The 20,654-nt window shown below is 37.9% G+C and overlaps 2 protein-coding genes across 7 annotated transcripts in view; one reads left to right on the top strand and one right to left on the bottom strand.

Annotated features, from left to right (window-relative positions):
- LOC125225047 (rho GTPase-activating protein conundrum) overlaps window positions 1–11,526 on the top strand; it is a 245,632-nt gene extending 234,106 nt beyond the window's left edge. For 5 of the 6 annotated variants that reach the window (XM_048128554.1, XM_048128557.1, XM_048128556.1 and 2 more), the window contains 6 exons: window positions 4,368–4,473; window positions 4,990–5,149; window positions 5,847–6,013; window positions 6,587–6,767; window positions 7,613–7,796; window positions 10,611–11,526. In XM_048128554.1, coding sequence (XP_047984511.1) covers window positions 4,368–4,473; window positions 4,990–5,149; window positions 5,847–6,013; window positions 6,587–6,767; window positions 7,613–7,796; window positions 10,611–10,782 — 970 coding nt within the window. In that variant the 3' untranslated portion in view covers window positions 10,783–11,526. Of the gene's footprint in view, window positions 1–4,367; window positions 4,474–4,508; window positions 4,579–4,989; window positions 5,150–5,846; window positions 6,014–6,586; window positions 6,768–7,612; window positions 7,797–10,610 lie in introns of all 6 variants that reach the window. The other variant, XM_048128555.1, reaches the window with a different exon arrangement.
- Window positions 11,527–18,087: 6,561 nt separating this feature from the next.
- On the bottom strand, window positions 18,088–20,427 carry LOC125225058 (nucleoporin Nup43). The gene is made up of 3 exons (XM_048128571.1): window positions 19,965–20,427; window positions 19,186–19,357; window positions 18,088–18,656 (listed from the first exon to the last, which is right to left on the bottom strand). Exons 1-3 carry the CDS (start codon window positions 20,312–20,314, stop codon window positions 18,138–18,140), a joined length of 1,041 nt encoding a protein of 346 aa, XP_047984528.1. The 5' UTR covers window positions 20,315–20,427; the 3' UTR covers window positions 18,088–18,137.
- Window positions 20,428–20,654: the final 227 nt, after the last annotated feature.

Here is a 20,654-nt window from a genome sequence, read left to right as displayed (position 1 = left end):
AAACTTAGTTGGTTTCTCCTGTAGAAATAAAAATGTGTATATTTATCTTATTTATACATATAAAGCAGTGTTTCCCTTTGATTAAGCTTTGCTTTTCATACATTTTACTTATGATTTGTAAAAAAATAAAAAATATACAAAAATTTTGAACTTATTTCAAAATATATTAAATATTCTCACAAACATAGGCGGTTTTAGCTGCAGGAAATATAGCTGCTCTAATTTTATGTTACAAAACTTCACTTATCATTGTTAATTTAACTGGTACATTTGTAATAAAAAGTTTTTTAACATTACTAACCATTAATAATACTTTATTTGAGGTTTTGAAGGGTTATTCTCAAAAAAAATTTTTTGAAAAAAATCCTCTTCAACCGGTTTTAGGAGATTTTTCACAAAATACTTTAACCGATTTCAGTAAAATTTAACAAAAAGTAACGCAATACCATTCGCTTGAAATCACAAAAAGAATTTTACAAATCGGTTAATGCGTTTTTGGGTAATAGCATAATATGCATAGGTACTTACTACATACTAGTTCACTGTCTCAGCAATCCGAAGTCCGCCATAATTTATGTTCAAAATTTCAGTATCTACACTGTTACATTTAATATAGGTAAATAGTTTTTGTACGCTCAATAACCTGAAGTAATAGTTTATTTAAAGTTTTGTAGTAATCATTTACGCCAAAGTCACTAAAATGTAGGCGTAGATGAGGTAATAAGTTAGAAAAAGTAATGTGTAACGGTAATTACATAGGTTTCTGGGGCGATTTAAAGCAATCAAGTTTGCAATATTCTTACGCCCCCAGTTACACGCAGTGTTTTTCATCACACTAGCAATAAAAAGAATAAAAAGTATTCACGGTAGTCCAAAATACAAATTCGAACACTCCCTTGGGAAAAATACGCCTCCTGATACGCCTGCGTGCGATTGGACACTTACTGCGCAAGAGTGATAAAGAGTTATTAAACGACATGTTCATCGCTGGTGGAATTAGATACAAACACATCTGTAACACGGCTGACAATGCTAGACTATAACTGAACTTAAGCCTGGTGCCCACTAAGCTCGCCGAGTCGAATCTCATTAATTCGCCTTTTGCATTTCTTATGAAACTACGTCCATTAGCGACGCGTCGAATCGGTTTGATCGTTCATTGTAAATGTATGTAGGGCTAGATTCGACGCGGCTCGACTCCACCTAAGTGTCCTCAAGGCTTTATGCAGCCTTTGTGACAGAGATTTCATACCTAAAGAGTACCATGGGTGGTTTCAATCACTTAATACTGCAGTTGGTGAAGTGGTACACAGTTGTGACATCTGAAGTCTACTCGTACCGTAGGTATGCTAGTAAGTAAAGTAAAGTTTATTCTATGTTAACTGTGTACATAAGATGGTATGATATACAGAAAATACAGTATCAACAGTTGCCCATTTCATATCATCTACAATTATCAATATCATCTAATTACGTCTACAATACAGTTACTTTGGCGCAGTGAATTTAGTTTCGTAGGCCAAAATATTCCACTTTGAGTTGTTAAAACAATGATACATGTTATGCGATTACTCACAGACGTCTGAACCGATTTGTATTATTTATCGTAATTCAAAGATTAATTTAAGGTTATTTGCCAACCAGCTTAGGTTACCAAATTAAAATTAGTATAAATAAACTTTGCACTAATGCAATCCACAAGATTTTGTGGATAAAATGCAACTCTCTCGTCCGTTTTTGAAGAACTAAGAGAGCCTTTACCAGTCGGTGAAGTGGCAAAAAAAGATTTGATTTAAATGTAACACTGTAATTAGTAACGGTCATCGAAGTTATGAAACATAAATTTAAACTAAATTCGATTCCTGTAGCTTAAACCGTTTGTGTTATTGTAATTTTAACCGACTTCAAAAAAAAAGGAAGAGGTTCTCAACGCACGCTAATCACGAGAACATCATACGAAAAACGAAGCTTAATTTAACAGACCAACAATTGGTTATATGTATAAAGAAGAGAAATATACAAACATTTATTTCTACAGGAAAAACCAACTAAGTAGGTATTCGACTGTTTCATTAAATCGTATTTGATTGTCAACTAAATACATTCTGAATATATATACGACAAAGTAGTAAACAAAAAAATACAGGTTCTAAAATGCCATACACATAACGTACATTTCTTCATGTTTTCATATAAAACTTGCCTTCAAACTTTAAAACCGCATTATCTCAAAATCGCCTATTTACACATAGTCGGTATTTGCAGTAATAGACCGTTATCCTTTCCTTCGTCACATTACATGCAATACCAATTATAGTCCCTATAGAACTTTTTGGTAGAATGACATTGCTGATGTTTGTAAACAAACATCTTCTGGAAAAACATCTTAAAGACATTTGGTGTGTTTAGCCTGGCTTAAAATAAAGAATTTTGTTGATAGTTTTATTTGCAAAAATCAAATATGTACATATTAAACTTTTTTGTAGAACATAAGATGGCTACTTTAACAAAATGTTTAAATGCAAAAAAACACTATACACCATTAAAAGGTTCTACTTGGCGGATAAAGCATAAAAGTTTATATTAAATATTCATATCACATTCTGGCAGTTTATAATGCAACAAATTGACCATTAAGTAACTTTATGCGACAGCTATCTTTTGAATGCAGCGTCGTATCAATACATGGATTTTAACATATTGTAGCCCTCGAAAACCTTATTCTATAGGTGCTAAAAACTCGATTTCGTCAAAAAGTCACTTAGTCGGTATTTGCATTAATGGGACGATTTATAAAGTTCTACTTTTGTGATTTTTTCATATTTTTTAAACATATGGTTCAAAAGTAAGAGGGGGGGACGCACTTTTTTTTCCTTTAGGAGCGATTATTTCCGAAAATATTAATATTATCAATAAAGGATCTTAGTAAACCCTTATTCATTTTTAAATACCTATCCAACAATATATCACACATTAGGATTGCAATGAAATAAAAAATCACTCCCCACTTTACGTGTAGGGGGGGGGGCCCTAATAAAACATTTTTTTCCACTTTTTATTTTTGCACTTTGTTGGCGTGATTGATATACATATTGGTACCAAATTTTAGCTTTCTAGTGCTAACGGTCACTGAGATTATCCGCGGACGGACGGACGGACGGACGGACGGACGGACGGACGGACGGACGGACGGACGGACGGACGGACGGACGGACGGACGGACGGACGGACGGACGGACGGACGGACGGACGGACGGACGGACGGACGGACGGACGGACGGACGGACGGACGGACGGACGGACGGACGGACGGACGGACGGACGGACGGACGGACGGACGGACGGACGGACGGACGGACGGACGGACGGACGGACGGACGGACGGACGGACGGACGGACGGACGGACGGACAGACAGACAGACAGACAGACAGACAGACAGACAGACAGACAGACAGACAGACAGACAGACAGACAGACAGACAGACAGACAGACAGACAGACAGACAGACAGACAGACAGACAGACAGACAGACAGACAGACAGACAGACAGACAGACAGACAGACAGACAGACAGACAGACAGACAGACAGACAGACAGACAGACAGACAGACAGACAGACAGACATGGCGAAACTATAAGGGTTCCTAGTTGACTACGGAACCCTAAAAAGTACCTTTTAGCTGTTGAAATTTAAATACATGATCAGTGACAACGGTCAGGAACGCTGGAATCCAAAATATTATTTGGCAATTACAGAACCAAGCAAATACATTCTAGTAAGAAAGAACATATCATTATATCGTCAGAAATATCCCAACTTTACCTTCTAAAATCGTTTAGTCTAATATGCTCTAATGCAAGAGACCAAATGGATGTGCTATCTCAATGCTAAACTAATGTCTGTACACAGATAATGTCACATTTAGTGGCCAGGTGTCATGAACTGAATTGTTTTAGCACTTAGTTTAACTGCCAGTGCTTCGGGCATTTGTGTTGATTTCTAGATTGTTTCTAGAAAGCTGTTTCGAATTAAATGAATAATAATGCCACACAGCCATAATTCGTATGGAATGCTTCATTATTTTCCATTTCCAAAATTTGTACCAAATCACAAAGCCTGAGACAAAAGCCTACCTATTGCTAGTCACATTACAAGTTGATATACTTAGGTACCTAATACCTAAGCATCTGAGTCATTCCTTTAAAAACTAAACACAAAGTTCCGATCCGACATATTTATACTTACTGTCGAAAAGGCAGCAACTCACCAACATATTTACATACATTCTACCTACTGTCCCATTGTGTCTTTGCAAATGTTACCTAAAGTTTATAGGTAAACAAATTACGATTTCTCTTGCAGCAAGCACACTGTCGTGTCGCGGGCAAAAAGCGCGGCGTCCGTGCAACAACCACTCAGCTTCGAACACAAGTTCAACCTGGACCGGCGGATGATGGACCACGAGGAGGTGAGGATATATCTCTGTCTCTCTCTAACAACAAGGTCCGTGCAACAACCACTCAGCTTCGAACACAAGTTCAACCTGGACCGGCGGATGATGGACCACGAGGAGGTGAGGATATATCTCTGTCTCTCTCTAACAACAAGGTCCGTGCAACAGCCACTCAGCTTCGAACACCCGATGGCGAAAGATCGTTTGGAAAAAACTGCTGTCAGAATATGTATAGGTACTAGGGTAGCTACAGTCTTTTTGGTTACATTTTCTTTTGAACATCAGTGTACTTACAGACTACCCACGAAATAAAGTAGGGAGAACTTTTAAAATTACAGTAAAGTACATATTCTTTATTCATGAACACAGGCAAGGCAAATTACAAATTATAACAAAACACGAAAGAATGAAGTGCCACGAAATGGCCCCATATCAGTGCGTTGCTGGTGACTTCCACCTTGACTGGTGTTGCATGATCAAACGTTTATAAGTGAGACATGGTGAGACTAACAGGTATTTGCTGTGTTTCAGGAATGGCCTGAAGATGGCAGCGTGGTTGATGTGGAAAGCATCGGCGAGCCCCAGCTAAAGCGACTGCCGCAGCTGTTATTGCTGGAGCTGACTGCACTCTTCGACAAGTACTCGCTGCCCTTCCACAAGAGGAAACCGCCCAAGAAGAAGAGGAAAGAAGGTAAGAGAATGTGGCCTGTAGACGTGGATCAGCTGAAGCGTCTTCTGCAGCTTCTAGTGTTGGAGCTGACTGCACTCTTCGAGAAGTACTCGCTGCCCTTCCACAAGAGGAAATCGCCGAAGAAGAAGAGGAAAGAAGGTAAGATAATGTGGCCTGTAGATGTGGATCAGCTGAAGCTACTGCTGCAGCTTCTACTATTGGAGGTGGCTGCACTCTTCGACAAATACTCACTGCCCTTCCACAAAATGAAACCGCCGAAGAAGAAGAGGAAAGAAGGTTTGTTGGATAATATTTTTCAACTCTTCGGCTTAATGATTTAACATTTGAATGCCCAAAATTCATTACCTGGAGGAATTCGAGGAGGCCCTGAATTCAATAGTCGAGTAGGAAATCTGCAGGTAGGTGATTCTGATTTGATGCTACTACAGGATTACAAAAGAACCAATTTGTGAAACCGATATGAAAAGAACAAAATGTATTGAATTTGTTACAACCTCAAAAGAGATGAGATTCACGGCTTAAATGCTAGTTGCTAGCACAATTTAGGTGTTCACTTTTTCACCAATATACCGCTTCAAGTATAACGATTCAATTTGCAATAGCAAGACTCTGTCTTATAAGATGTTCTAACTACCTAGCTGACTAGTTTAACATTCAGACAGTTTTGTTAACTAATTATCCTGTCATCTCATTTCAGAGGGCTCAGTATTCGGAGTCTCCCTGGAAACTCTGTTGCGCAAGGACATGCTGCTCTGGGAGGAAACCTGGAGCTCCGTGCCTGGAGTGCTGAGGGCACTAGCTGGCGCGCTGGCCAAGCGGGCCACGGACGAAGGTCTGCTGAGAGTAGCTGGGAACAAACACAAGGTAGGTGTCATCAGGACAGCTCAGCATTCAGCCACCATTGAAATCCTACCAAAGATTAGCTGCTATGGGAAGAAATTTGGAGCTCCGTGCCTGGAATACTGAGCTGAGAGCACTGCCTAGTGCTTCAGCCAAACAGGCTACCGACGAGGGGTTGTTCATGGAATTAACACCAGTTGAGTACCCAATACACTGCACTCATCATATTTATTTAATGAGCGTAATGAAGTTCTCTCAGTCTGCCATTTATCTCACGTGCCTATTGAAAAATCAGTAGGTATCTACTTACAGCTGCTACAGTACTGGGCCGCGAAGTCGTGGCCGCCGGAATGTATGAAAGAAACGCGCAGTGAGCCATGATTTTTCAAAAAGCTCTCCTCCCCGCAATCCATTCTTGACATTCTCAGTCTGATCTGAGGCACACATCAGTTACTATCAACTCATTTTACACTTATGGGGCATATTTCTACTAGACACTCCGCCTTTCTTTAACTATGACCTTTATATATTTTTCTGTTGAGTAGATTTTTGAGTGTATTCAAACCAATAATTTGACACTAATTATTTCGTCCACAGATCGAAGCGCTCTGCCAACTGATAGAGCGTTCCTGGTACACGGAAAACCGCGGCGCTGTAGAAGCAGCATTAGCCGTAGCGAGCAGCCACGACCTGGCGGCAGTCTTCAAAAGGTTGCTGAGGGCGTTACCGCAGCCCCCGCTCACGCAGGAGCTGATGAGGCTCTTCTATCAGACGTATGGTGAGTAAGCTTCTCTTTAGTGGCAGTTTTAACAAGTCTTAGCCACTTGGTCTCAGTATAATAAAGAGTACTATCGTACAGTATGGCCACTCCCGCTCCCCGCTGAAAGCGCCGCCCGCCCCCTCTCGGTTACCTCACAGTTACCGCCGTCAAAAACGCTAACAGTCGGCCTGTCTTATTTCACTCATACAAGCATAGTACGCGTTCACCTACACGACCTTAGTGTGTGCTAGGGACGCACCTCTTTCGTATACAATTTGATCGCCAGTGTCCGAGGTGTGACTTGGTAGTACCTAGCTCGTCTGAGCACTAACAGCCACTCCAGCGAGCGTAACACACTAGTTCGATAAACTTTATCGTATCAGTGCGTCCCTATCGCACTTACGAATAGTGCGGAAAGGACGGACTGACGTTATATTCGTTTATCTCGCGACCATGCTTGCCTGCCTGGGTGGCTAGCCGAATGGCACAATCGCTCACGAAACGAAGCGCTAGTAGATATCTATCTCTATCGCGCTTGCGTATTGGCGCGACAGAGCCAGCGGCGTATCGCTTTCGTTTGGCGTCGGAGAAATGCCATTCGGCTACGGGGCCTGGACACTTTGAGGGTTTGGCTATACGCGGGGCCCAGTCTGCAGCCTTAGCAGTAAGGCACTACATTTCTACTGTTGTTCTGTGTTTGTACAAGATTTTGATACCAGACACACTTCTGGTCAAAAGCCAAAGGCTTTTTCCATTTCTCCTGGTCTCCTTTTTGCATTTTATTTTACTAACAAGTCTGTTAGATTCCCGTTCTGAACTGTGAATCTAAGATACTCAAACTAAATGTTTTTTTTTTATTTCAGCTCTAACAGGCCCTACGCAAGGCCGCGCCCTCAACCTATTAGTGCTCCTTCTGCCGGCCGAGCAGCGCGCCACGCTGCGCTGCATCCTCACGCTCGCGCGCGACATAGTTGCGCACGCGCACACCAACAAGATGAGCGCGCACAATGTCGCAATGATCATCGCGCCCGCGCTGTTCCCGCCCAGGTAAGGATATATCAAGAAGGTACACTTGTAGGTATTGTGACTGTTTCGAGTAGTGCACTTCGTGACACCATGGCTTGTCGGTCGTTCTGAATCAACGCATACCTCCTACGCCCTCAATGCCACACCTACATAAGTTTGCGTGAAGCCCGACAAGCAACTCTAAGGGCCTATTTAGACGGTACGAGAACTCGCATACGAGTTTTATTACATTGCGGTATTTGATGGCTGTGCAAAATTGTATGTAACCTCAACAGCCCGCAATGTAACTAAAATCGCGTGCGAGTTCGCACGCCGTCTAAATCAGGCCTAAGGCTGGTTTTAGTGTCACGCGATCCGCACTGGACTAATATGTATTAAATTCAGGGAGCGGTTTACAGTAAAGCGGACGGCGCGTTTACATCATCAACTTCATACAAATTGGCTGTTCGGTTCGCTCCGCGCGGTCGGCCCGCGTGATTCTAAAACGAGCCTAAGACGTTGGATGACAGTGTAAGCTCGTGTGAAGCCCGAAATGAGCGACATGCAACTCTTAACGCTAATTAATAACATAACCCGGAGAAATAAAAAAATTATCCGTAAAAATATAACTTTAAAAATAGGAGATAATATTTTAGAATCACCCGCGCGAATAACAAACATGTTTAATGAGTATTTCGCATCGGTAGGCGAATCATCGGCTCCCGCGCCGAGCTCCCCGCCACCACCGCCCTGCGCACGCGCGCCCGCGGGAGAGATAACACCACGAGTCGGTCGACCTGTTATCTATCCTACTACGAATTCCATTTATATTACTCCAGTCAAAGAGGACGAAATACGGAAACTGATACGTCAATTAAAAAATAAAAAAAGCTATGGCTTTGACGAGCTTCCAGCTGCTTTAATTAAGAAATGTGATGTTGAACTAGCGACCCCACTAACTCTATTAATAAACCAGTCTTTTGACGAAGGTACTTTCCCAGAACTATTAAAAACATCTAAAATTAAACCAATTTTAAAACCAGGCGGTACTGCACATAGCCCAAACCAATATCGACCGATTGCCCTTCTACCATCCGTGTCAAAAATCTTTGAAAAATCTATGGCAAATCGTTTGTATAGCTTTCTCGAAAAATATAATATTTTAGACCCTAATCAACACGGATTTCGAAAACGCCATTCAACAACCCTAGCTGTTTACCATTATATAACACATATCCTGGAATACTTAAACATAAAACAATATAGCATAGGCCTTCTCTTAGATATGACCAAGGCATACGACAAAGTATCACACGAGATCCTATTGACTAAACTATACGGCGTAGGAGTACGCGGCATGGCCTACAAATGGTTCCAGTCATACTTACAAAATCGGAAACAATACGTCCAAATAGATTATTACGACCACCAGAACCGAGAGATGATCAGCGTAAACTCTGAACTGCGTCAAACAACTTGCTCCTTACCTCAAGGTAGTATCTTAGCTTGTACCCTATTTTTGGTGTATATCAACGATTTGCCAAAAATCATAGATGTAAATACAAAATGTGTTATGTTCGCAGACGACGTCTCTTTGCTGTTTAGTGCCACAGACAGTACCGAAGCAAATCAGAAACTCTTGAATCTTTTAAACACTGTTAAAAATTGGCTTGCCGAGCATAATTTAGATATAAACCTACAGAAAACAAAAATTATCCAATTTAAACCTACGCAGAAAAAATCCATGGAACTAAAGCTTGAAATAAGTAAAAATATTATAGAAGAAGTAAATGTTTTTAAGTTATTGGGAATAACAATAGACTCAGGGTTAAACTGGAAGGCTCACATCGAAAGTCTTAAAACAAGAATAGTCAAGTTTATCTACGCCCTTGGTATATTAAAAGCGAACACTGATCTTGAGTCGGCTTTATCCGTGTATTTTGCTTATATCTATTCTGCTCTCCGATATGGCGTACTTCTCTGGGGAGATAGCACAAACGCCGAAGAAATATTTATCCTACAAAAAAAGTGCATTCGAATCCTGGCGAACATACGCGTCCCTAACAGTTGCCAACCGCATTTTATACAGCAGGAACTGTTGACGCTAGCCTCAATATATATAATGGAGGCTGCACAATTTGTAAGGCAACATACAGAATTATTTCCATTAAAAGAAGATACTTGTAAAACCAGAAGTCAATATAGGAATAAGCTGTTAATACCTAAATCCAACTTAGCTATGTATAAAAAAGGACCACACTATAAATGTATTCAAATCTTTAACAAACTCCCCAATACTATTAAATTCGAACCCACTGATAAATTGTTCAACTCTAAACTGAAATGCCTACTATTAGAAAAATGCTATTACACAGTCGAATCATTCCTTAAAGATAATACACTAGTTTAATGTGACATCGAATTGGTTTAGGACTTTTAACTCATAATCTTTTATATTTCTACAATCATACTATTATAAAATGACATTTATTAAATTAAATTAATATCTATATTAATAACTTGACCAATTAATTAATACAGCGATTTTCTAAAACAACATACTGTTAAAATTCCTAAATTAATCATTGATGTAATGTATAACCTAAATTAAGTTATATATTGTGTGCCCTTACAGGGTGTCATGAACTGGAATCAAATGTAAACTAACACCTTATTATGTACATGACAATGCAATATTAAATAAATGACTAAATGACTAAATGACTAACGATGCCCCTAAGCTTACAAAATTAGCCTTGACCCAGTCTTACCCCATCTAACATTTGGTATTTCTAAACAAATTTAGGTCAAAGTACCTAACCATAACAAGTCTAACCATAATCATTCTTGTTACAGCCTCCTGATAAAGCAGTCAGACAGCCTGGAGATGCAGCTAGCGACAGCTGCGAACAGCTGCCACGTCACAGAAGCCCTGATGCGCTGGTGCGAGCAACTCTGGATCATACCGGCCTCCATCCTCGTCGAGTCACAGAGGAAACCCTCCCCGCACCGCAGGAACCACATCTGACTATCCTTTAAGGAGAAAGGAATACATCCTTTGCGGTAGTGATGTCACAAAACTCACAAAAGCGCACTTTTGTGGTCATAGTTTCGACTATGCATGGAGATCAAGGTGCGATGACAAAATGGCGCCCGAAAACAAGATGGCGGGTCAGATTTGACGCTGTGCGTCAAAGCGTGCATGTTACTTTTGTAATGCATGCTTTTTATATTTTGGTTTTATATAAATCGCATCGAGATTATAAATAATATATTTGGTTATATTTGAATCGTGACCAAATGTTTGGTTATTTACTCCACTATTTTTATAAGTTTTTTAATTTTGACGCAATAAAATTAGGGGTCATTCGCACTTATCGATCAGTGCATATTGAACAATTTTATTATTAATGAGTGATATGATATTTAATATTAACGCATATATACTCCGTGTTAATAATGTTAACGCATTTAGTGTGGTATATAATTGTGAATGGGATGCCAAATATTCATCTTGTGTTAGTGAAATAACCAGTTATAATAGTTAATGTTAAATTCCGTTAATCGTGTCCTCTTATAAAAATGTTTGCATTAAAATATGTCATTGGTTAGTTATTACATTGTTTAGGCGAATGGACGAGAATCCAAGAATAAATAAGTAGGAAAGTTTTACAGTAGAACCTGTTAATTCGGACCAGACGGACAACGCTCAGGCCGTTGGTGTTTATGTGTCGCTTAACTTCAAACTCGGGTAAGTCCATTTTGCTTTAAGTTTGATTGTATATATCAGAAAAATAATCAACCTTATAATAGAATGAGTTTGAAGTTAAGACACACAATTTCGAAGCAAAAAAAATTGGATGGTTCCAAGAAAAGGCTCTTATTTAGAAGGGATATGAGCAGTTTTTGAATGTTTCCGATTTGACCTATTTTCAAAACTACCCGAAAACTTGGCAATTAAAATTATTAAATTACTATTGGTTAAACTAGGGTGATTAAGTATCAGTAATTCTGCTTTAGGTATTTATTTACAATTCTGTTCAGATGCAATTCTTTGAGAAAAAAAACCGGCCAAGTGCGAGTCGGGCTCGCGCACAAAGGGTTCCGTAGCAGCAAATAAAAATTACAGTTAAATCAACCTATCTCAAAAACTATAAGAGATACTTTGATCAAACCAAAAATCGTTGAAAGAGTTAATTAGCATGCATCACCTCTATTTTTTTTAGAATTTTATACCCCGTAGTTATAAAAATAGAGGGGGGGGGACATACTTTTTACGACTTTGAGAGCTGATATCTCAAAAACCGTTCACTTTAAGAAAAATGTTTTTTAGAAAACTTTATATCATTTTAAAAGACCTTTCCATTGATACCCCACACGGGTATGTACATCGAAAAAAAAATTTTCATCCCTCAGTTACATGTATGGGGGGCCCCACCCCCAATTCTTTTTTTTACTATTTAGTGTCATAATTTTGTAGCGGTTCATACAACACATATTCCCATCAAATTTCATCACTGTAGTACTTATAGTTTCCGAGTAAATCGGCTGTGACAGACGGACAGACGGACAGACGGACAGACGGACATGACGAAACTATAAGGGTTCCGTTTTTGCCATTTTGGCTACGGAACCCTAAAAAATGCACGGTTACCAGATTAGCGTTGGTTCTGATTACCGAGGCTCTACTGTATAATTAATGTTCTTGGTTGTGTGTAAAAGTGTGTGGTGCCATTTTTCGGCTCGTTTCGAATTCCTAGTTACCGTTTTGGATAATTGAAATTTACTATTGGTTCTATCACCGCGGTGCCTTGTGTTAAGTTTCACTAGTAGTAGTAATGAGAGAGAATGCATAAGTGACGCAATGGCTGCACTATAAGATAGCCGAATTTTATTTTCCTGTCGAATTGTGTTCGTCTGGAGGCCTCATTCTTGTAAAAAATGTGCATTAAGTTACCACAACATTAATATAAAAGTAAAATTACATACATTTAACAATAAATTTATCATTTTATATTAGTGATTAAAATTTAACAAAAACAATTCGACAACAAATAAATTCAGTACTTGTTTTTGTTACAAATGAACAATTCTTAATACATTTTTATATTTTTATAATAGGAAAGAATATATTTTCAAGTTCGCCTCTATGCGATTTTCCCGCTAAACAAAGCTACTCTTAATACATATATTACCTGTTTGCTTTTGAGAGTATACTATTTAAAAATATCATTGAAAGCTAGGTATAGCATAACTATGCTATACCTAGCTTTCAATGATATGATTTATGGATAACTGTCCATAAAGCAATATTTTAATCCATCATAAAATATAATATTTTATTTTCGCGGTTTGTTTAAATGCGTCACTCATGTATAATTTTACTATTATGATATTTATAATAATACCTATTATTAAGTTGTAAATACTATGATAGTTACTGTAAAATATATTACCAATACTTTGACTAGGCAAGCAAAGACTGACTTGGTGTATTATTATTAAGATAATGTGTATCATTGATATTATTTAAGATGTATTTACTTCCATTATTAAATAAAATGCATATTATTTACAAAATTGTGTTATTATTTGTATGAAATATTTCAATTTCTAACAAGTTTTCCCAGAGTTAGTGTTAGTACAAAATAAATTGTTCTGATGAGTTAACTACATGGCAGTGTTGTTTCACAGATGTACAAAGTTTATTTTAAAATCGTCCCATTACTGCAAATACCGACTATGTGCAAAAAAGTGATTTTGAGATAATGCGATTTTAATGTTTGAAGGTACGATTTCATATGAAAACATGAAAAAAATTACTATTTGTATACATTATTCTACAGCCCGTATTGTCTTGTTTAATACTTAATCGTAAAAAATGTCCAGGCTGTATTTTATTGCCGATAAAACTACGATTTAAAAAAAATAGTAGCAAACTTAGTTGGTTTTTCCTGTAGAAATAAAAATTTGTATATTTCTCTTATTAATACATATAAAGCAGTGTTTCCCTTTGATTAAGCTTTGCTTTTCATACAATTTACTTATGATTTGCAAAAAAAGAAAAAATATACAAAAGTTTTGAACTTATTTCAAAATCTATTAAATATTCTCAATGACATAGGCGGTTTTAGCTGCAGGAAATATAGCTGCTCTAATTTTATGTTACAAAACTTCACTTATCATTGTTAATTAAAGTGGTACATTCGTAACAAAAAGTTTTTTAACATTACTAACCATTAATAATACTTTACTTGAGGTTTTGAAGGGTTATTCTCAAAAAAAAAATTTGAAAAAAATCCTCTTCTATCGGTTTTAGGAGATTTTTCACAAAATACTTTAACCGATTTCAGTAAAATTTAACAAGTAGTAACGCAATAGCATTCTCTTGAAATAACAAAAAGAATTTTACAAATCGGTTAATGCGTTTTTGGGTAATAGCATAATATGCATAGGTACTTACTACATACTAGTTCACTGTCTGGGCAATCTGAAGTCCGCCATAATTTATGTCCAAAATTTCACTATCTACACTTTTACATTTAATATAGGTAAATAGTTTTTGTACGCTCAATAACCTGAATTAATAGTTTATTTAAAGTTTTGTAGTAATCATTTACGCCAAAGTCACTAAAATATAGGCGTAGATGAGGTAATAAGTAAGAAAAAGTAATGTGTAACGGTAATTACATAGGTTTCTGGGGCGATTTAAAGCAATCATGTTTGCAATATTCTTACGCCCCCAGTTACACGCATTGTTTTTCATCACACTTGCAATAAAAAGATAAAAAAGTATTTATGGTAGTCCAAAATACAAATTTAAACACTTTAAACAAAAGTTTTTTCTTTTACTTCTGATACGCCTGCGTGTTGCACACTTACTGCGCAAGAGTGATAAAAAGTTATTAAACAAAATCTTCATCGCTGGTGGAATTCGATACAAACACATCCGTAACACGGCTGACAATGCTAGACTAACTAGGTATTAAGTGATTGGAAGCACTCATGGTACTATTTAATTATGATACCTTTGTCAAAGTTAGCTAGTTGTTTATCGAGCTTTAGACCAAGATAGAAATATGGTATGATACGTTAAGAGGTTTGAGGTGGTTCTATTGAACTGGAGTTCAATTTGTGGCGTTGATTTCCTTGCCTTGTGCTAAATCTAGATTTCGACATGACTTAAGCCTGGTGCCCACTAAGCTGGCCGAGTCGAATCTCATTAATTTGCCTTCTGCATTTCTTATGAAACTACGTCCATTAGCGACGCGTCGAATCGGATTCATCGTTCATTGTAAATGTATGCAGGGCTCGATTCGACGCTGCTCGACTCCACCTAAGTGTCCTCAAGGCTTTATGCAGCCTTTGTGACAGAGATTTCATACCTAAAGAGTACTATGGGTGGTTTTAATCACTTACGCCGTGTCTTGCGTGGGCGACGGTCGCGCGACCGTCGCCGTCGCGTCTCATCGCATCGTCTACTTCCATATCGATAAGGTTTGATTTCGTATGCATCGCATCGCCGTCGCGCGACCATCGCGCGACCGTCGCCCACGCAAGCCACGGCGTTAATACTGCAGTTGGTGAAGTAGTACACAGTTGTGACATCTGAAGTCTACTCGTATAAATTGGATTCCTTCAGCTTAAACCGTTTGTGTTATTGTATTTTTAACCGATTTCAAAAAAAGGAGGAGGTTCTCAACGCACTTTTTGCTAATCAAGAGAACATCATATGAAAAACGAAGCTTAATTTAAGACAAACAATGGTTTATATGTATAAAGAAGAGAAATATGCAAACATTTATTTCTACAGGAAAAACCAACTAAGTAGGTATTCGACTGTTTCATTAAATCGTATTTGATCGCCAACTAAACACATTCTGAATATATATACGACAAAGTAGTAAACAAAAAAATATAGGTTTTAAAATGCCATACACATAACGTACATTTCTTCATGTTTTTATATAAAACGTGCCTTCAAACTTTAAAACCGCATTATCTCAAAATCGCCTATTTACACATAGTCGGTATTTGCAGTAATAGACCGTTATCCTTTCCTTCGTCACATCACATGCAAAACCAATTATAGTCCCTATACAACTTTTTGGTAGAATGACATTGCTGATGTTTGTAAACAAACATCTTCTGGAAAAACATCTTAAAGACATTTGGTGTATTTAGCCTGACTTAAAATAAAGAATTTTGTTGATAGTTTTATTTGCAAGAATCAAATATGTACACATTAAACTTTTTTGTAGAACATAAGATGGCTACTTTAACAAAATGTTTAAATGCAAAAAAACACTATACACCATTAAAAGGTTCTACTTGGCGGATAAAGCATAAAAGTTTATATTAAATATTCATATCACATTCTGGCAGTTTATAATGCAACAAATTGACCATTAAGTAACTTTATGCGAAAGCTATCTTTTGAATGCAGCGTCGTATCAATACATGGGTTTTAACATATTGTAGCCCTTGAAAACCTTATTCTATAGGTGCTAAAAACTCGATTTCGTCAAAAAGTCACTTAGTCGGTATTTGCATTAATGGGACGAAATAATATTTACATGTCCCGTTCACGGAGTAATTTTATAAACATTATGCTAAAACAAGTGAAAAAAATCACTTTCATATAATAATTAACCTCCTAAGGCCCTGCCTCACAAGAAATGCCAGCTTGTCAGTGAAAATTTAACCTACTGGCAAAAAGGAGTAAAATCAAAAAAAGACAACATTGTAGTATCAACCATTTCAAATCACTAAATTAATGTAAGGAAACATACTAAAGTATGTAGGATATCTATATGTATGTAATTATATATATGTAGGTTTATGTAATTTTATAGATATATGTATATGTGTGTGTAAGTTTATTATTGTCAATATGTATTATTTGCTACAATATGTTTCATTTTCGGTTACCTATTTTTAGGGTTCCGTACCTCAAAAGGAAAAAACGGAACCCTTATAGGATCACTTTGTTGTCCGTCTGTCCGTCCGTCCGTCCGTCTGTCAAGACCCTTTTTCTCAGGAACGCGTGGAAGTATGAAGCTGAAATTTATATCAATTACTCAGGTCTACTGTCCCTTGAAGCTGTGAAAAAATCAAACTTCTAAGCCAACGCAATCAAAAGATACAGCCGTTTATGCCGCAAATTTTCGACACTTGCAAGGGAATCAAAACCTACAGGGTGCTTCCCGTGAACTCAGAATCTTGAAATTTGGTACGAAGCAACGTCTTATAGCATAGATAAAGGAAAAATTACGAAAACCATAAATTTTTAGTTACATCACATAATATTTTTTTTTTAATAATTTTAACCTTACTACCCATTTTTTTGCAATAAAAATACCATAGTTCAGCAGTTCTCGAAAAGTTTGTACAAAAATTAAGGGAAAAGTTAAATTTGTTTTTATTAATTCCTATTTTGTTACCAAGATTTTGTTGATGAATTGAGATTTTATTAAGTTTTATTTCGTCATTAAGGTTCTCTAGTATCTATATTTTCTTAATTATAACAATTATCCTGTATATATCTTACGAAAGTCGAATTATATTACTAAATGTTGGTAACAAAATAGGATCAATTAAAATTTGCTGACGTGGCATTGTACAAAGTTGACGGGAATTGCTGAGTTATGACTCGATTGTCGTAATGAACGAACTTTGTAAACCTTGCAGGTTTGTACGGAACCCTCGGTGCGCGAGTCCGACTCGCACTTGGCCGGTTTTTTTTAAGCCTGCACCTACTACTCTTTTTGTTTAGCCTGTTGGTTGACTGGTAGAGAATGTCTTTAGGCATTAAGTCCGCCATTTGTACTTTTTTGTTATATTGTGCAATAAAGTTTAAAGTAAATAAATAAAATGTAGCCACCCTTAAATGTCTACTCTTCTTTGCTAAGGTGCATAACTGCATTTAGGTAAGTCGATTTAGATTCATTTTAAAATTGAATTAAACAAAACAAAAGCAACTCAATTTTAACGGAATGTTATTTAAACTTTATAAGTAATAGACAGTAAGACTTAGGCAGCGTTCCCACTTATGAGTCGCGTGTCTCGGGGCGCGCAAAGGGCGTCCGCGCCACGCCGCTTCAGTGTAATTCAAAAAACGTCTCCTCAGTACATTTTGTATAGGAAAGACGTAAGGCGCGCCGCCAAGCGGCGCGGCGCGCGCCCCGCCGCCGCCACGCCACCTGGGGCGCGTCTTACGTCTTTCCTATACAAAATGTACTGAGGAGACGTTTTTTGAATTACACTGAAGCGGCGTGGCGCGGACGCCCGTTGCGCGCCCCGAGACACGCGACGCTCTGGTGTGGCCGGTCACTTAGGGGGAGAAAACCAATCATAAATAATAGTAAAAAATAAACCTAACAATTAATACTTAAAATTATTAATCAAATAAACAGCTTCATTGTCCGCACCACACAATATTCTCCCTCTATCACAGTGTATAGAGTTAATCGCTTTATGCAGCGTCGGCATCAAAGAATTCACCACCATAGTGTTCTTATCCTCCAAAGGCATCCAAGTAGCGACCTGACTGTCCTCTCCCTTCGTCGTCTTGATCATCGCTTCCATATTCCATTCCCAAATCTCTCCGGAAACCGAACAGGAAATTAATTTCGACGGATTCACCGGATGGAATTGCATTTCTGTAACGCTTGCAGCATGAGCATTAAGTAAGGATGTAGGGAAGGAATTCATACGTAAGTCCCAAATGGCTAGAGATCCTGATTCGCTGCCAGCGAGTATGATGTGAGGTTGAGTTGGGTGGCTTACGATGCAGGTTGCTGCTAAGTCGTCTCCGGCGAGCAGGAATGAGGCAGTGGGTTTGTTTTCAGGGGACCGGGAGTCCCAGATTTTCATGTGGCCGCGGAGGTTGCCAGTTATGATCTGTAAATATGGAACGGTTAGGTTATCTTTAAGCTAAAAATAAAGTTAAAGCAGTAAACAAATTGAAAGTAATGATTTTGTCAATGAATCCTCTAGCCACTCACATGCTTCCAGGTAGCTAGAGCTACGAGCTAGCACACCTCTGAATTGCTTGCAGTAGCTGTGGCTACATAGCGGGGGACTAATTTTATGTCCAAGCAGTGAGTGGCTAGAATCTAGATTAAATCCTGACAGTGATTTTCAAAGTTAAGTCTAAATCTAAGTTCTTATCAGCTAGGGAGCTAGGGACCAAGAATTGCATATTTGACAAAAACTGACACTGACATAATAAATAAGTAACATGCTATATTTTATAAAATATTATTTGTACAAAACCTACAAAATTGTTGATGGATGTTACAAGAAGAATTAAGTTCTAATGAGTTGCTCTCTCTCAAAAATTCTAAAGAAAGATTAGGGTTTAAAGAATGTGGAGGTTTTTTATTGTGCAGTCTTCACTAAATCCTAATTTATCCCCAAAATCCCTTACCTCATTATACTTGATATAGCAGACAGAATGCAGTGAGCAGCTGTCGGCACCAGCAACAGTGCGCACAACATCTCCTCGGTGGCCGTTCAAAAAGTTGATGTTGCCGTCCTCTCCCACCGACGCAATGTCACTGTCCATGGTCGCTACTGCTGTGCAGCAACAACTGTCTTCTCTGTGAAATAGTCAAAACTACATCAACACATTTACTACTAGACAAAGAACCTAAGCACAAAATTAAAATTTTGAAAAACCCTAGACATAGTGGACCGATTTTCATGAAACATGGCTAAGAACACTCCCGACTAACTCAGCTTTCAAACAAAAAAAACTAAATCGAAATCGGTTCGGGAGCTACGGTGCCACAGACAGACACACACACAGACAAACAGACAGACAGACACGTCAAACTTATAACACCCCGTCGTTTTTGCGTTGGGGGTTAAAAACCAAGATTCAAGGGACGTATGACCCATTTCTCAAAACTGAAAGTTACAAGTTACAAGCGGAAGTCTCTTTCCAACTTGTCAGACATTGACTACCACTTGTAAATTGTAACTTGTAGCTTCGAGAAATGGACCCCTAGTATTTGATTTGCTGATTAAATTTGGCTATATGCTTGATCAAGGATTTGTTCAGTTTCGCTATGAAGTTTTTTTTATCGAAAAGAGGTTGGTAAACAACAAAAAACAAGTCATAACAGAAGTTCTAAAAACTCAGACCTTGAACCACATCATATTGTTGCATTGACAAATTTGGAAATACAACACAAACCAACTTACCCAAATTTGTGTAACTTCTCCCATTTGAAAACCTCCTTCAACGGTTGTTTTCTGTCGTACATACTGATCTCTAACAACCTAACGTCTCCATCAGATGTAGACACAGCTATCCTGTTTTTACTTGTAAATTTGATCTCAGTAACGTCTCCTTCTACTGGAACCTCTGAAAGACATTTGGGATACTCCAATTCTTCATCTTCCTGGCTTTCAAAGCTCCAAACTTTAACGGAATTCACGTCGTCGTCCCAACTGCCGGTAAAGAAACATTTTGTTTCGACGTATTCTTCGGGAATCCATCGGACTTTGCTGATTTTCTGAGAGACGAATGTGCCTTGGACGTCTAAAGGCATTTTGAATATCAGGATTATAAGATATTGTACTTGTTTTTAGTTTAATTCTTTGTAATCACAGCTAAATGGGACTGGGACGCGGTTTTTTGAGGTTAACTGACAGTGACAGGTATACAAAATAGGGTTGCCTAGTATAAAAAAGATTCAGAAAAAACTGTTTCAGATTCATTTTTAATGTCTCATATACATATTTTTTAAAATAAAACTATGATAAGAATATTCTTAAAATCAGAACATTTGATAATTAGCACATCAGGTAGTAAATTAAATTTAAATTCATATTAACATTGCTTAACATTGCATAATAATTTCTAGTAGAATAGTCAAACAGCGTTTTTTT

This window comes from Leguminivora glycinivorella, chromosome 4, assembly GCF_023078275.1.
Source record: "Leguminivora glycinivorella isolate SPB_JAAS2020 chromosome 4, LegGlyc_1.1, whole genome shotgun sequence".
NCBI lineage: Eukaryota > Metazoa > Arthropoda > Insecta > Lepidoptera > Tortricidae > Leguminivora > Leguminivora glycinivorella.
The sequence above is the reverse complement of the archived record's forward strand: the minus strand, read 5'-3'. Positions and strand labels throughout refer to the sequence as shown.